Source organism: Giraffa tippelskirchi, chromosome 7 (assembly GCF_054371585.1).
Source record: "Giraffa tippelskirchi isolate mGirTip1 chromosome 7, T2T-mGirTip1v1.2.pri, whole genome shotgun sequence".
Lineage (NCBI taxonomy): Eukaryota > Metazoa > Chordata > Mammalia > Artiodactyla > Giraffidae > Giraffa > Giraffa tippelskirchi.
This window is the reverse complement of record NC_137281.1, coordinates 80,830,666-80,848,385: the sequence shown is the minus strand read 5'-3', so window position 1 is coordinate 80,848,385 and position 17,720 is coordinate 80,830,666. Positions and strand designations below refer to the sequence as shown.

The 17,720-nt window shown below is 42.7% G+C and overlaps 1 protein-coding gene and 1 long non-coding RNA gene across 19 annotated transcripts in view; one reads left to right on the top strand and one right to left on the bottom strand.

Moving 5' to 3' along the window:
• The window catches only part of IQCH (IQ motif containing H), a 220,420-nt gene that overhangs the window by 62,165 nt on the left and 140,535 nt on the right, over positions 1-17,720 (bottom strand). For all 17 annotated transcript variants that reach the window (XR_014060030.1, XR_014060031.1, XR_014060029.1 and 14 more), the window contains one exon: positions 4,341-4,461. Coding sequence is in view for 14 of the 17 variants with exons in the window: in XM_081511831.1 (XP_081367957.1) it covers positions 4,341-4,461 (121 nt within the window). In the remaining 3 variants the exon portion in view is untranslated. The remainder of the gene's footprint in view (positions 1-4,340; positions 4,462-17,720) is intronic.
• LOC145514311 (uncharacterized) overlaps positions 1-17,720 on the top strand; it is a 178,579-nt gene that overhangs the window by 84,875 nt on the left and 75,984 nt on the right. Inside the window, exon 6 of one of the 2 annotated variants that reach the window (XR_014060037.1) lies at positions 13,974-14,676. The exons of the other annotated variant lie outside the window; for it this stretch is intronic. This is a non-coding gene — a long non-coding RNA (uncharacterized LOC145514311). Of the gene's footprint in view, positions 1-13,973; positions 14,677-17,720 lie in introns of those variants that run through there. 2 annotated transcript variants of the gene reach the window in all.

The following is a 17,720-nucleotide window of genomic DNA, read 5'->3' as shown; positions in this document are numbered from 1 at the left end:
CTTCTGCTCTGAATAACAAAAATCACAGAGGCAAATTTGATGTTCATTGCAACAAATTTGTTGTTTAGATGCTAAACTAAATCGACTCTGCAATCACATGAATGAGCCCACCAGGCTCCTCTGTCCATGGGATTCTCCAGGCAAGAATACTGGAGTGGGGCTGCTATTTCCTACTCCAGGGGATCTTCCCAACCCAGGGATCAAACCCGAATCCCCTGTATTGGCAAGCAGATTCTTTACCACTGCACCACCTGGGAAGCCTGCCCACAAAATTTACATGGCCCTATTTTCTGTCTTTAGGCCTAACCTGTAAATCTTACTATATATATCCCTTTTATAGAAAAAAATGGAATATTATTTGTGAAGAATTAGATAACATAATTTAAAAGTGTTCCTAGACAAGGCAGCCTCTGGAGCCCAACAGTATTAAGATAAATTTGACATGTATTTTGGGAATTTGCTGGGAGGTGACCTATGCTCACAGGCTTTGAACAGCATATATGGTTAAATCCTGAGATTTAAAAATTTCTCAAATGCAGCTATCTGTTACTTTATACAAAAGGCTCTTTCCTTAAATGTCTATAAATGTGGTTGAAGCTGGTCCTAAGAAAACTGAGTTTCAGAAGGAAAGCTAATTCATCTTGGTTGGTTTGAGATATGCTTTTCTTTAAATGAAGTTTTTGAGCGTGTGCTGTACCTAAATACTGGTCGCTGGAGATTTAGCAAGGTAAAAGTAACAAAACAATAATAACATAATGCACAAAAACAAGCAAAAAACCTATTGAGTCTCTCTGATTCAGAAAACTTTGTGGCTTTCACTATCACCTACATTTTGAAAGATGATGCTTAAGTGAAAACACTTGTCCTGTATAGTTACAAAGTTATTTTACTTCAAAGTAGTTTATTTGTATTGTCTTCTCAGTATTAGGACCACAGTCTTTTCAGTGTTAATTTTTTTTCCTTTCGAAGTAATTAGTCCCCCATTTTAAAAATGTATTGCCTTTGATATAATGCCTTGACAATGTAGAAATCAAATCTATAGCACATTTTCCGACTATAAGCACACTTCAGAGAGTAGAAATGAAATGAAACAGCCAATAGGGAAGATGGCAGGAGGTGGCGGCCTTAGGGTCAGGAAACCTGGGTGGGCAGCTCAGTCAGTAATCATTTTATGCAGGGCCTGCTGTTAGGCTCAGAGCTTGGAATAGGTTTGAACACATGTGACTCACCAGAACCAGATTTCTGAGACATGCTAGAATTGTGGGCTCTAACTGCGTTCCCACTCACCATGCACTTGTTGTGTGATTTTGTCCTAGTCACTTCCTAGCGTTAAGCCTGTTTCTTTGTCTATCAAAGTGTCTCAATAAAGCTTGTTCTTCCTCCTATAAATAAGTATTGTGCTTACAACACAGCTGAAATAGAGGAAGAAAGGCTGGAAATGACAGAGGTGGAGGCAAAGCCTAAGCTTGTGGTTGTACAGCTCATATGAGACGGTAGCTGGGAAAACCCTTTCTAATCTACAAAGCTCACATGAAAATAAATAGGGTAGAGGAAGGTTTGCAAGCTGACCTTGGAAGATCTGGAAACTTCCTAACATCCTGTCATGTATGGATCTGAGATCTTCAGGGTCTTCCCCTCATAACTTGAAAACATTCCTTTATTCTTAACCATTTTTTGTTGTGAAAGTGTTAGTCACTCAGAGTGTTAGGTCTCACTCTTTGAGACCCCTGTGGACTGTAGCCTGCCAAGTTCCTCTGTCCATGGGATTCTCCAGGCAAGAATACTGGAGTGGGTTGCCATTCCCTTCTCCAGGGGATCTTCTCAACCCAGGGATCGAACTCCCGTCTCCCTCATTGCAGGCAGATTTTTTACTGTCTGAACCACCCGGGAAACCACCTGATGTACCTACCTACTTTATTTTCTTCCATTTATGCACAGGGATGACTCTTTTAGTTTTACTTTTCTGGTAGTGGGTTTATGTGGAAATTTGTAGAATCACAGAAATTTAGATTTGAGAGGATACTAGAGATCGTACTGTATAACTGCCCTCTGCTTCTCCTCGCACCAGTGAAGAATCTTTTCTCAGCATTCTTGTTAGATCGTGGGCCGTTGGATCTAAATAATTCATTAACAGAGTGTTTACTATGCCCTTCCACCCCACTCTGCCTGCAGTGTATTCCAACACCCAATAGATGTGTCTTTTTCTATACTATCTCATATCCTGAGCTAAGAGGTATTCCTTGGTAAATATACCCATTGTCTCTGGCCAAGACTCCTGGAGTAGCACAGCGAGTAGCCTTTTATTGGCTCTGTTAAGTATTCACAGAGTGATTTGGGGAGAGTTACTTAATCTTTTGTACCTCAGTTTCCTTCTCTGTGGAGTGAAGGTGATAATGGTACCCACCTCATAGGGCTGTTAGGAGGATTAAAGAAATTAATATAGGTGTGCTTAGAATAGAGTCTAAGGACTTCCCTGGTGGTCTAGTGGTTAAGACTCCATGCTTCCATTGCAGGGGCATGGGTTTGATCCCAGGGAACTAAGAACTCACTTGCCTCACATGCCACGAGGCAAACTAGCTAATGGTAAGCACAGACTGTGCTTGTTATGTTGTTTTCACTGTGCTGTTCTCGCCATTGGGTTGTTGCTGCTGCTGTTGTTATCTTCTGATATTATTATGATGTACGTGTATGCATGCTGCGTTGCTTCAGTCATATCCTACTCTGTGTGACTCTATGGGCTGTTGCCTGCCAGGCTCCCCTGTCCATGGGATTCTCCAGGCAAGAATACTGGAGCGGGTTGCTGTGCCCTCTTCCAGGAGATCTTCCCAAACCAGGGATCAAACCCATGTCTCTTACATCTCCTGCACTGGCAGGCAGGTTCTTTACCACTAGTGTCACCTGGGAAGCCCTATTATTATGATATTATTATATATTCATGTTACATGTCATCATTTGACAGTGGTGAATAGAGTGGAAAGATAGCTTCTGTGGCCTGTATCCTAGCCTTCTCTTATCATGCGTGTGGGTTAGCATATAAGAAGATCCACCTTATACTGTTATCTCCTAAAGAGTGAGGGGCGATGTGTTGTAGCACTCCCGCAGGACCTCCACAACTGCTCCATTCATTCCCTCATCCACTGACCTCCTAACATCATTGGAAAATTGAGAAGTCAGGGGGCTTTGCTCCAGGACTATCAGTCAGTTCAGTCACTCAGTTGTATCCGACTCTTTGTGACCCCATGGACTGCAGCACGCCAGGCTTCTCTGTCCATCACCAACTCCCAGAGACTACTTAAATTCATGTCCATTGCATCAGTGATGCCATCCAATCATCTCATCCTCTGTCATCCCCTGCTCTTCCCACCTTCAATCTTTCCCAGCATCAGGGTCTTTTCCATTGAGTTGGTTTTTCGCATCAGGTGGCCAAAGTATTGGAGTTTCAGCTTCAACATCAGTCCTTCTAATGAATATTCAGGACTGATTTCCTTTAGGATGGACTGGTTGGATCTCCTTGCAGTCCAAGGGACTTTCAAGAGTCTTTTCCAACACCACAGTTCAAAAGCATGAATTCTTTGGTGCTCAGCTTTCTTTATAGTCCAACTCTTACATCCATACATGACTACTGGAAAACCCATAGTTTTGTCTAGATGGACATTTGTTGGTAAAGTAATGTCTCTGCTTTTTAATATGTTTTCTAGGTTGGTCATAGCTTTTCCTCCAAGGAGTAAGCGTCTTTTAATTTCATGGCTGCAGTCACCATCTGCAGTGATTTTGGAGCCCAAAAATCACTTTGGGCTCCAAGACTATAGCAGATTCTTGTTTACAAGGTCTAACTTCAGAACTGTAAGTGAGACTATTTCTTCTCTCCTAGAAAATGGAAGGAGAAACTAACATTTCTTGAAGACTTATTTTGAGTCAGGCTCCCTGGTAGAAACCTTCATATATGTATTTCATTGAATCCTGCCAACAACCCTGTAAGTAGGTGAGGAAACTGGGCTTCTGAGGGTTTAAGAACCTTGCTCAAGGTCAAGGATGAGATCCAAGCTCAGGTTGTCTGATTCCAAAGCCTACTTCTCAGGAGAAGTCTGTGGTGCAAAAATATGGTCAGAATCTTGAGCTATGCATGGCATGCCTGGCATGCTCAGCTCCTGTTTACTTAGGAGGCTGAGTGCAAGATAAATATCTAGGCAAAGTTTCAAAGAAAAAATCTGTTTGGAGGAGCACTTTTCTAAACCAATGCAAGAGTTTCTAGGTATTCACACTGGCCCCAGGTTGACCCAAAACTAGAATTCAAGGTTGTGCAGACCAAACCTCAATAGAAGCTTTACAGTCTTATTTACCTTGACTGAGAAATGTTTGCAGGAATTTCCTCCATGTTGGGAACCGTTTCTCATTGACTGGCTGTGCGTGCTGTGCTAAAATGCCCGCCAGCTCCTCAGAGATCTTCACCAAAGCTGGCTCCTGCAGAAACAAATTAAATAGAACCACAAGCAATTTTACTACAGAAATGAAAACTGCTTGTGGAGTGATTAAAAACCAGGCCTCCAACAGGCAAAAAAAATGTGGTTACTGTTTACCCAGAGTCAGAAAGCCATTTTGAAAATTTTTTCTATTTTATCCCCAGCCATTTCAATTTTCATACCTCAAAGTGATTTGGCCCCAAAATATTGCCACTAAACATGCCTGTTGTCTCCAAAAGGCCCTGTTCTGCCTGGGCATCAGGTAAACCCAGTTTCAGACCCACAGCAGCCTGACCAATGGCATGTCCTCGGACACTGTGCCTCCTCACTCTGGGCCTCAGTTTCTCATTGTGTAAAAGGTAGGGTTCACTACCTTCTCCCTCAGGTTCTTCAGACTAGAATTTTTTTTTATTAAAATTTTTTTATTGAAGTATAGTTGATTTACAACGTGTTAATTTCTTCTGTGCAGCAAAGTGACTTGGTTTTATATCTTTTTATATTTTTGTTTCCATTATGATTTATCACAGGATATTGAATATAGTTCCCTGTGCTAATAGCAGGACCCAACCTCCCTCCCCACCTCGCTCAGTCATGTCCAACTCTTTGTGACCTCATGGACTGTAGCCTGCCAAGCTCCTCTGTCTGTGGGGATTCTCTAGGCAAGAATACTGGAGTGGGTTGCCATGCCCTCCTCCAGGGAATCTTCCCAACCCAAGGATTGAACCCAGGTCTCCCACATTGCAGGTGGATTCTTTACCATCTGAGTCACCAGGGAAGCCCATAGATACTAAAAGAGTACCCATATATATGTTGCTTTCTAGAGACTTACTTCAAAACTAAAGACACACACAGTCTGAAAGTGAGAGAATGGAAAACAGTATTTTACACAAAAGAAAATGTTTTTTATCTTACAACGCTAACAGAGCTGACCTGAGAGAGATCATGGAGTTGGCAGGGTCTTTCTCAGTCACCTTTATCTCTTTAAGCCGTGCCCTTTCCCCCTGGTTGGGGGACCTCCACATAACTGTGGGATCAAAGCCTGAAAACACAGCTGATGCCATAGAGGTGGGATTTCATGAGGTCAGGTCTGAAGAGAGAGGTGGGGAGGGGTGTGGTTCTCAATCACCTGATGTTCCACGTTAGGTCACAGCCTCATCTGACTAGACTTGAGGTGAGGTTGGCCCCCACCCCAAGGTGAAAACAGTAGGAAACCCTCTAATGAATGAAAAACCAGGATTTCTGACATAAAGAGACTTGGTTTGTGACATAAAGAGACTTGGTTTGTGAGGACAATTTTTTTGTTTTTTTGCAAAGTCTTAGACTAACTAAAATTTTTTAGATAAAAGCCACCTCTTCAGATTTCATTTCTGTCAGAAGAGTGGCTCTAGGCACCAAACATCTGATAGGCAGAATTCATATTCAAAATGGGGGACATTGACAAGAAAAACTCTGGCTTGTTCTGGGTTGCTGGGGAAATTTCTAATCTGTGAGTGAACATCAGTTATTTGGAAGAATCAGAAAAGAATCAGCTTTGGTGAGTGGGACAGGAAGAAATCTTAGAAATAATCTTAGAAATATAGCCATTTATTTTCAATTTCTGCGCCATTAAAAAGTGATTGTCCTTCCCCCTCCCCTCAGCTCCTTGGAACATCTGGCTCATTCTGGGTTGAGTGCCCTCTGAAAATCTACAATGGAAGACAAATATCTGAGCATACACTCTGGGCAGGTCCCAGTAACCTGAATAATGTCTGAAATATCTAGAAAATTCTGGTGAGAGACTCTCGTCAGTCAGTTTAGTAAGTGCTTGACATACAAAACCAAAGTGCCATGAGGAAGGGAGAGTGCCGCTGCTCACCCTCATTCAGGATGGCTCTCTGCACAGTCGGGGATGTTAAGAAGGGCTGGGGAAGCCAGCTCACACAGCGAGCCTCTGCCTCAGGAGGCAGAGGCAGGGAAATTGCTGTCAAAGCTGAGCACTTCGTTTCCTGCACAACCGATGTTTTCTCTGCCCTTTACTGTACATTAATAACCTCGTCTCCCCAGGGCCCTGCATTTAAATCATAAACAAGCACACAAAACATGCAGTTCCAACAACCTGGACCACCTCTTATTTCCTTGTTTGAGCATTGTCCTCCAAACCCATCTTTCTTCCTACCTTATAATTGTCTCTGTTAAAACTACTCTACTCTATCAAAAAAGACCAACTGTCTGTGATTCATGCAGTGCCCCAAAGGTGGGACAATGAAATACGGCTGTGGGCTCCTACTCTGCTTATGAAACTGAGTGTCAAGGAAGGAACCCATGCAGGGCAGGCCCTCTACCAGGACAGTGGAGACTTTTTGTCCATGGGTTTGGGTAGACTCCGGGAGTTGGTGATGGAGAGGCCTGGCATGCTGCAATTCATGGGGTCACAAAGAGTCGGACACTACTGAGCGACTGAACTGAACTGAACTGATTAAAGATGTTGAATCATCTACCCAGTGATCTGCTCTCTGCTATCATATCAAGTTAGCCCGAGAGAAATAATTCAAATGGCAGGTACTTAGAGTAGTTGAAATCACCGAAACAGTCTGCGGGATGGCGGTTGTCAGGGGGACAGGGAGTGGGGAGTTAGTGCTTAATGGGTATGGAGGCTTGGTTTTTTTGTTTTTTTTTTTAAATAAATTTATTTATTTTAGTTGGGGGCTAATTACTTTACAATATTGTAATAGTTTTTGCCATACATTGACATGAATCAGCCATGGGTTTACATGTGTTCCCCTTCCTGGACCCCCCATCCACCTCCCTCCCCATCCCATCCCTCTGGGTCATCCCATTGCCCCGGCCCTGAGCCCTTGTCACATGCATCGAACATGGAATGGTGTTCTCTTTCACATATGATAATATACATGTTTCAATGCTATTCTCCCAGAACGTCCCACCCTCACCTTCTCCCTCAGAGTCCATAAAATTGTTCTATGCATCTGTGTCTCTTATTCTGTCTCGCATATAGGGTTATCCTTACCATCTTTCAAATTCCATATATATGCATTAGTATACTGTATAGGCTTGGTTTTTTAAGACCAAAAGAGTTCTGGAGATGGGTGGTGGTGATGGTTACACAACATTGTGAATGTATTTAATACCATTGAACTGTAGACTTAAAAATGGTTAAGATGGTAAATTTTATGTTATGGGTATTTTACCACAATAAAAAAAATTGAGGAAAAAATTAGAGAATGTCAGATCTAACTTAACTAAGGAAAAAAGTGTTTATGTGTTGTGGTGGGGGGAGACTAGAGATGGAGGAGAGACAATGGAGGAATAGATGAAAGCTTTTCTACCTGTCTCAAAAGTGAAAGTGAAAGTCGCTCAGTTGTGTCCAACTCTTTGTGACCCCATGGAGCTATACAGTCCATGGAATTCTCCAGGACAGGATTCTGGAGTGGGTAGCCTTTCCCTTCCTTCTCCCGGGGATCTTCCCAACCTGGGGATCTTCCCAACCCAGGTCTCCCGCATTGCAGGTGGATTCTTTACCAGCTGAGCCACAAGAGAAGCCCAAGAATACTGGAGTGGGTAGCCTATCCCTTCTCCAGGGGATCTTCCCGACCCAGGAATCGACCTGGGGTCTCCTGCATTGCAGGCGGATTCTTAACCAACTGAGCTTGAGGGAAGCCTAAGTCTCAAAACTAGATTCCTATCCACTTAAGTCAAAACTCCTCAGTGCCACACACAAAGGCCCTCTGTGACCTGACCTCTGATTCCTAAAGCAGCCTCTCTTCTCCTCGTCTTCTAGCCTTGCCCCAAACTGCCCTGGCTCGGTCTCTTTCCTCTGCCTTCCTTCTTCCACTCCCTCCTCTGGGTGACTCCTTCACACCCTGAGTTAGTTCCAGTCACTCCTCCTCCAGGAAACCTTCTCTCCTATCAAATGGGGCTGTCCTGTCTTCATGTTCTCTAGCTTCTGGGGGCTCCTTAGTGGCATGGTCAGTGGCTTTGTGGTCAGGCTCCCAATGCTCAGCACAGGGAACACCCAATATGTGTGGCTGCAATAAACACAGGGACCTGGCCCCAAACAGCTGAAGTTATAGGATAAGGGAAAATGGGAAACGCCACAGGCTCCCACCTTGCTGCCCAGGAACCGCCTGGCAGGGATGACTACTTAAGAACCGATTCTTCCTGGGTGGATTTTATGAGATTCCCGGCCTCTGAGGGACAATGGAAAGATAAATGAGGTGACATTTATAAAGTATCACTTCAGATGCAACATGCTATGTGAGGGCCAATAATTAACTCATAAGGCTGTGGCTTGTGGGAGGCATCTGGACATGGTGTCAGGCTGCCTTCACTGCCTCTGCTTACAAAGCCAGCCATTCCACCTTGATCCACAGCATTTGTATTGTGTACAGCAAAGGGGTAAATTTCCTAGAGGAAAGTCTGCTGTGGAAATCATGTCTCATCGTGAGAAGTACACAGCTGAAGGCATGGCAGGGTGACACTCGATAGGGGATGCTGGGGCACATGGAGGCAGCTTGGGGCCACAGGGAACTCTCTAAAAGATATTCAGAGGAATAATGGGGTGAGGGTATTAATTGTTCAATTTATTTCTGTATTTTGAAAGCATCTGACAGGAAATAGAAGGATTATACTAAGAATGGCCTTAGCTCCATTGGGCCTTAGCTCCATTGAAGAGATGTTAGATGTAAGTTCTCAGCTTGGGGAGAGTTTCTGTTCTGCTCATACGTAATTATCACAACTTTAAGGGCAGATGCTGATGAGGGAAGATCTGTAGCTACTTGGGTTTATTCTGTTCAGAGTAAACTTAAGTACACACTGATGCCCACAGCCACAGACATATAAAACCATGCTATACAACCCCCAAATTCGTGTGAATCCTCAGAACAGTATTCACAAAATACTTTCTCTTGTTATAGCAGGCTCACATTCATTATCTCCTTTGGTCCTGACACCAACACTCTGAGGTGGGCCAGCACAGGATTATTCCCCCTGCTTTACAAATGGGGAGCAGAGGCCCCTAGAGTTAAGAGGCTTGTGTAAGGTCACTTGCTGAGTTATCAGATTCTGTTATGGGGTGATTTTCAACACGTGACTGAAGACAGAAAACAATGGAGTTGGGGGAACCATTGCTAGTTAGCCTTGTTCTCCCCATATTTTACCCTTGCAGTGTGTGTGAGTATGTAGAATATCTGTTACAAGCCAGCAACCAGGGCACAAGATTCTCTGTCTAACATATTTGTGAAATGAGTAGTTCAATGCATCACATTAAGGCGATAGACTACTGGTTAGTGTTTCAGAGTGTTTATCAACCACATGCAACAGATCTTTCCGAGTTAACAACTCTGGGGGTATGAAAAGGAAACCATAGACCTCATGGATGATAAACAGATGTTAGAAAAATACCCTTTAGTTTTTGAAACAATTCCAGATATTCATTCCATTTTAATTGCACTTCTTCTGGCATTGCACATTAGCTGCTGGCCTTTGTGGAGCTAATAGCTCTAGAGCAATTCTCATCCAGGAGGAACCTGAGCCACACCTGTGCCAGTGCACAGCTTTGTCACTCTTTGTCCAGTATCCATATTTACCCCTCTGAGTGCATCGGCGATAGTCATGACCTTGGCAGGTTCCAAGATAGCTGTAGGGCCTTCATCAGTCTGACCAATGCATCCTAAAGATTCTTGTCTATCAAGCATGGACCTTGCCTCTCAGCTCTCTCTCTTTTTTTCTATCAAGAAAGTGTAAATTTGAAAGAAGAGGTATTTGACCGAAAGAAATTCAGGATATCTCAGGGGAAGCTGCTAGCATATCCAATTTAATATTGCTCTCAATGACTAAAGCTACTGCAAGCTCCAGAGAGTTAACTTTCCCAAGTAAATTCTAAAAGTGTGTATGTGTGTGTGCATGTGTGTTGGGAGGATGAGCAAGGAGGAAGAAAAGAATACAAATCAGAATGCTCTAAATATCAATCACCAATACTTCTTTTATTTCAGAAACCTCTTTGCTAGATCTGCAGTGATGAATTCAGTAAAATAACTTGTCAGCTAATCACTTTCAATCTTTCACATCAGACATTATTTGGTGTTGTTCAAAAGAGAAACCAAGGGGCCTACCTAGATGATTCTGCTTTTACAGAGCTTTCTGATATCCCCAAATGGAGGAATGGAAGGTGACATAGGGCCAAAAGGGCAAGCCAATCACTTGAAACTAAGCAGGGATGTCAGTATTGAAAGAGGCCATCTGGACCATCTAAGACAAGTGCCTCATGTAACAGAAGAGGGGATGGGGCTTCTATACTCACATAGCAAGACCGCAGGAGCTCTCAGCTACCTCTGCTCCTGAGTGAGTGTTCTCTATTGCCCCCACTACCCTCTTTCAGAGGGAAAGTAAGGGTTCCATGAAAGGTGCTCAGGATTTGAAAAGGATAGTAGCAGAGAGATGGAGAGAAGGGACGGATTCCTAATTTGAATGTGAATTTAAGAAGGGTACTTGCTTGCACAGGACACTTTTTATACTATTGTTATTATTATATTTTAAATTTTATTTATATATTTTTGACTGCACTGGGTCTTCATTGCTGTGTAGGCTTTCTCTAGTTGCGGCACATGGGGCCTACTGTCTAGTTGCACTGCACAGGCTTCTCACTGCAGCGGCTTCTCTTGTTGCAGAGTATGGGCTCTGGGTGTGTGGGCTTCAGTAAGTTGCAGTTCATGGACTCTAGAGTGCGGGCTTAGTAGTTGTGGTGCACAAGCTTAGTTGCTCCATGGCACGTGAGATCTTCCTGGCCCAGGGGTCAAATCTGTGTCCCATGCATTGGCAGGCAGATTCTAACCACTGGACCAACAGCAGAGTCCCGACAACAGCTATTTTTTAGGTAAAACAATAGTTTTCTCTCTTATTGAAAGCTTACCATGTGATAGGTCTGTGCCAGAGGTTTTATATTTATTATCTCAAAGCCACTCTCTGAAGTAGTTATTATCATCTCCATTTCATATCACAGCCATGAAATAGCAAACTGGGGTTCCAATCTAGTCACTACCAGTATGCTATAGTGCAATGAGCTCTGTGTCTGTAACTGCCATGGGTGGGCACTGTTGGTCCATCTGGGTCAGATTAGGTCATCCACATGTGATGCTAAGTCTGTGCTGTCAAATTTATGAAAAATGGCAGAAATTATATCTGCTGTTGGCTGTCCAGCATCTTTGTCTTTTTGTTCTAGGTAATGACATCTCCAACCCAACTTCCTTTTAGGAACTGTCCCTACCCCATTCTTAGCTATTTAAGAATTGATGGTAACCTCACACCCCTGGTTAGCAAAGCCATACCCTGGCCACAGTGATTGGTTCAGAAGGGGCACATGACCCAGTCAGGCCAGTCAAGTGTTAGGAAGCACTTGCTGGGGCCTTCTGAGAAAGAAGACTTGATGCTTTTCTGAGAATGCTGCCTGGTGAGATTTTCTCTCTTCCTATTACCTTGACCACGAACAAGCTTCAGGAGCCACTGGCAGCCCCCCAGCAACCCTGGGGACCACCAGCTTTAGGATGGAGCAGATATTATGCACAGTATGGGGGAAGAATGGAAAGTAACTGGGTCCTTGTTGATACTGTGCCACTGGCTTAAGCCTTCTCTCATGATTCTTTACCATTTGAGCCATCAGGGAAGCCTGGACTAAGGCTTCTCTGATGTCAGAGACAATCTCTGGATTTTCATTTAGCTGAGATAATAAATTCTCTTTATTTTTTATTTTTACTTAAAAAATTCTCTTTATTGTTAAAGTCACTTTGAGTTGGGTTTTCTGTTATTGAATATTAAACATTTTAAACTGATACGAATGGGTGGACCAAACCGTGTACCCACAATCCATGCTGGACACGTAAGCCAACAAATGCTCCAATCATCCCATGCATTGGTTACTCTCATTCGGCAATCAGTAGTGAAGTTTCCACTCATCCCTTTCCATTAAGATCATTAGCAATCGTCCCTCTTTAGAGTGTAAAAATATGCTGAGAAGATGAAGAAAAAATGAAAATGTCTTCAGCAAGTCATAAACTACTTCCCACACCTACTTAAAGTTTAAGGACTGCCTTAATACTCCATGTTTAATTGTTAATTGAGAGTTTAAAAATCAAAAATGCCAACTTTGCCTTCGATGAGATGGAAAATTATGCTGCTGTAGAAGGTAACATAATGTAAAACAGCCAACATTACCAAGGCACACAAATGTTTTTGGTATGTAAAATTGCTTTGTAAAATATTTGCTCCATCTGCTGAAAGCGGCAAAGACAATTTTCCCTTGATAGCTAATGGCCCATTTCGGCTGTGTGGCAAGTGATTCGCTGCGGTGGCGGCTCTCATTAAACAGAATGGTGAAAGTGCGGTATATAATTCCATACTTATGTAGCATTATCCACTCGCTGCTTCTCAAGGAGTCTGTCCCTCATTATCCAGGCCTCCACCTTGCACCAACATGCAGGCCTAGCAGTTGATTTGACTCGAGAAGCGTTTTGTCCAACTGAGGCACATATGTTGCTTCTCCATTCCAAAACTCAGCACAACTGCTTTGCCCCGACCAGAAACACTGGAGAGGTTCATTCTCTTTCAACTTTCCAGCTCTTCAACGGCTGTTTCTTTTTTCCCCTCTCCACGGGTGGCCCTGATTTTCTTTCTAAGCTCACCCTGTCGCGCTGCATGTTGGGAGTTTCAATAGATAAAGATTAAGCATTTCTTGAAATTCTTAATTGAACTTTGCACATAAACAAAAGCAGGAAAAATTTTTCCTGTGGGCTAAAGCCGCCCATAAAAGCCCGACAGACATGGCCCTTGGTTCATGGTAAAATGTGATGGTCTGTGATCTCTCTCTTTAAAGGAATTGTTTACACTATACCCTGAATTACTTCAACATCTGCTAAAGGAACAATTAAAAATAAATAATCCAGGGTGGTTTAAAAAAAGAAGAATACGTTCATGTTTGGGGAATGATATTAAAAAGGAGTTACAGCAGCAAGTGGCAGATTTTTTAAAGGTATTTTTAATGTTGGAAAATGGGTTTAAAGGCAATTATATTAAATAATAGTGATGTCAAGTAAAAATATATGACTGTTTTAAAGATTGTGCAGTATTTTAAAGCAGAAACCACATAGCTTAAAAATCAACTATAAGTCGAAGTGGCCACCATACTTATCATGGCTAATAGGATTTTTTCCAATTAGAGAAATAATCACTGATTGAGAAAACTGCGTATGCTGAAAAAGCTCTTAAGTTGAAAATTAAAAACAAAAGAAAACACATGTGCCCTTTGGAGTTGATTTTTCATTCAAGTAGTGGGGGAAAGGGGTGAATTTGTCGCATGAAGTGAGAGGCTTACAGGAGAATTTATACTTTAATTTTATACCAAAGGAATGGGCAAGCATCTGCTTTCCTTAATCAGATTCTGTACCTTCCTTGATATTTCCATAGGTACAGAGGTATACAGTTGAGGCAGATGTGACAGCATTATATATTTATTATTTTTTTCTACAGACCATGTTTATGAAAATACCAGGGTAATAAAGCAGTGAATTCCAAAAATGAGGATTTGTTTTCTCTGGCACAATTACACAGAAGTCCGGGTCTTCTCAAGGCCATCCCTCTCTTGCTGAGGGGCACGGAGGACAGACGACCAGAAGCAAATGGCGCAGTGGCCAGCAGAGGAGAGTAAAACCCACTCTGAATCTGTTCCAAATATCCGTGCCTGCTCTGTGGCTTTCAGCAAAGCAGATATTTCCAAAAGAACTCCAACGGGGACTTCCTGTGTGTGAAAACACTAACCAATTCTTGTTCCTCTCATCTTTTGCTTTATTCCTTCCTTCCACGCTGTTATTGCGAAAAACTGGCAGTTAAATTCAATTGATTCAAAATATTCCGGATCCATATGGCCGCCAACCCTGGAGCTGAGGCGGCGATAGCGCCTCACTGCTGTTCTCAAGCATTTGCCTCTCCCCTAGTCCCCAGATGGTGGGAGTAACATTTAAACCTCCTTTTCTCTGCCTTGTACAATAGACCTTGGCACCATTTCAACTGTTTACTCCGGTAATTAACAGCTCTGATACCACAACAATTACAACTCCTACACTCTCACCACAATAATGCTATGAATTAGTGAGAGCTAATGGCTGGAAGGTAGAGCGTTTCCAGACTGTGAGATCTGTGCATTTTTAGAATAAAATAAAAGGTACAAACAGCACGCTTGCAGTAGACAATGATTACCTTGTAATTAGTTTACACAAAGCTTCCTATTTAATGGCAAAATGCTGTAATTAACGTGTGACAGAAAATCAAAGGGTACTTTGTAAGCATATGAAAAATTAACACTGCAGGCCCATAGCTTTATGTACTGATTAGAAGCATATTAAATCAATAGGACACACAAACCAACAGCTTGTATAGCTGATTATTATAGGTCCTCGGAAGGGGGACCCAGCTTTCATTTAATGTGGGGAGGCAATTTTCCTTCTCCTGTCATCTTCCTCAGGCACTGAGAAGCACCTCCAACCCAACCCTGGCAGCTTCATGAAAATAACCACTGAACTGGAAGAAAACATTCTAAGTCATTTTCAGAGATAAGGAAAAATATGTAAATGATTAAGACTTTCCAATGATTGTGGTGACGTGCTGCTACACTAATTAGAAAAGATACCAACTGGAACCAGAAAAATGAAGCAACTGGGTCTCAATCTTTGGTCAGAAAAATCTCAAGTTTGTCAGGTCAATGCCTCTTTATTCAACATGTAGGATGTTAAAATAACTGGAATTATTTTCTATTTTCAAATTATAAGAGACCAGGCTGCTATCAAGGCTTATTCCTTTAAAGGCATTATCTGGGTAAACCATTGGGTAGGCACACTTTGGTCAACAATCTTGTATCTTCAACAGTCACAATCTTATATTATAACTGATGCATAGAACAATATTCTGGAAGCCTAAAAGGTGCTATAGGACCTTCTGAATCACCAGAAAAAGATTAAGTTGTATGTACTTGTTCAGTACTACCTACAATTAAATTATAATGCAATTTTATGGTAATGTTAATAACACATAGCATTTTTTGAGGTCTTATGTGCTAAATATTTATACATTGGCAGCCAATTCACAAGGGTCATCTCATTTAATTCTTACTACCTCCTCCAGGAGACAAGTACAATATTATTTCTCTTTACACTTGAAAAGATAGAGACTTGGACAGCTGAAGTGATTTGCCCATGGTTCCCCCCTGCCCCAATAACATCCATTTGCCTAGTCCATGGAACCCATGAAGCCAGACCACCTCCTACTTATCCTGAGTGTTCAACTATTCAGACTGGTCTATTCCAAACCTTATCCTGCTTAAAAGAAAATTTACCACATCAATCTGGAACAGGAGATATAAAGAAATATATAAAAAAATATATTTGGTTGCTTATTCAAAAAGCAGGGCTTTTTGAACACGTGAATTGTCCAAAAGAAATCTTTAATTTTTCAGTAATTTTTACTCTTTCTGTGTACATGTTGATTTCTTAATGTAAATGCTTTGTTTAAGATAGTGTTCTCTGTTGAGAATATTTTCATGGAATAAAATAATCTTTTCATGGTCCAAACAAAACAAAACAAAAAGCAGGGGTTTAAATACTCATGATATTTTTAATACCATGTCTGATTGTGAAGAAAGGCTGCTTACTCTAAGTTTTCTGAGAATTTACAGGTTCACTAAAACAATCTTGTGAGTGTATTAAGTTGAGAACGGCATTGAAAATTTGTCACCCCCATGAATGATTAAAGGGTGACACCTCAAACTCACTATCCACTCACATAAATAGGTAGGTGAGGCAGTTGGGTTGCAAAGCTGGACCCTAGAGATTCTCCAACAGGGCCTCTTCCTTACTCTGAGGCGTGTGTACTCATGGCTCTCTTACCTCCCAGCCGACTGGCAACAGGACAGAAGCTGCCTGTCAGTCAGGAAAGGGAAGACATTCGAGAGCAATAGCTACGGGACCTTTGTGTTGCCCACAAGTCTCTGTAGAAAGCAGACAATCTGCCACAAGAGCAGCAGGCCACAAGGGCAGGGAGCAGAGGGAGAACCCTACTCCAGGGCTTTCAAATAGCGGGTCTTTTCTAAATGGATTCAACTCAGTGTGGCCAGGGTGGGGGACCAGGAGGAGAGGATGTGGGTTCCAAGCTAGATGCAGATCATTAACTAGCTATGTGAACTTGGGCAAGTCACTTCACTTCCAAGGAATCTATTTCTCCATCTGTAAACAGAATAACAATACCTTCCTTATCAAAGTGGTATGGAAGTAAACAAGTAAAAACTTCAGAGGTTTGCCGAGACGGAATAAGTCAATTCAAGTAAAGTGCTGAAATGCCTGGCACCCAGTTGTCCCTTGCCATCATGGGGGATTGATGGTAGGACTCCCATAGATAACAAAATCCAAGAATCCTCAAGTCCCATATATAAAATGGCATTGCTCACCCTTGGTATGTGGGTTCCACATCTGCAGATTCAAATATGCAAGGGTACAAGGACATGTCAAAACATTTCCTTGTGTATTCATGCACGAGTCTGTGTGCATGTGTATAATGTATTCATGGGTCTGTGTGCATGCGTGCTAAGTAGCTTCAGTTGTGTCCAACTCTTTGCGACCCCATGGACTGTAGCCCTCCAGGCTCCTCTGTCCATGGAATTTCCCAGGCAAGAATACTACAGTGGGTTGCCATGCCCTCCTCTAGGGGATCTTCCTGGACCAGGGATCAAACCCACGTCTCTCGCCTATCCTGCATTGAGAGGTGGGTTCTTTACCACTAGTTCCACCTGGGAAGCCCATTCATGGGTCTGTGTGCTTAGTCGCTAGTTGTGTCTGACTTTTTGCGACCTCATGGACTGTAGCCTGCCAGGCTTCTCTGTCTGTGGGTATTCTCCAGGCAAGAATACTGGAGTGGGTTGCCATGCCCTCTTCCAGAGGATCTTCCCAACCCAGGGACCAAACCCAGGTCTCCTGCATTGCGAGTGGTTTCTTTACTGTCTGAGCCACCAGAAAAGCCCAAGAATACTGGAGTGGGCCGCCTATTCCCCTCTCCAGGGGATCTTCCTGACCCAGGGATCGAACCGGGGTCTCCTGCATTGCAGGTGGATTCTTTACCAGCTGAATTACCAGGGAAGCCCATTCGTGGGGGTCTACAAAATGCTAAATTTCATGTCTAGGCCAACATTCTGGCAACTACTGAAAAGTTGTGTCACCAAGTGTCACTACTAAC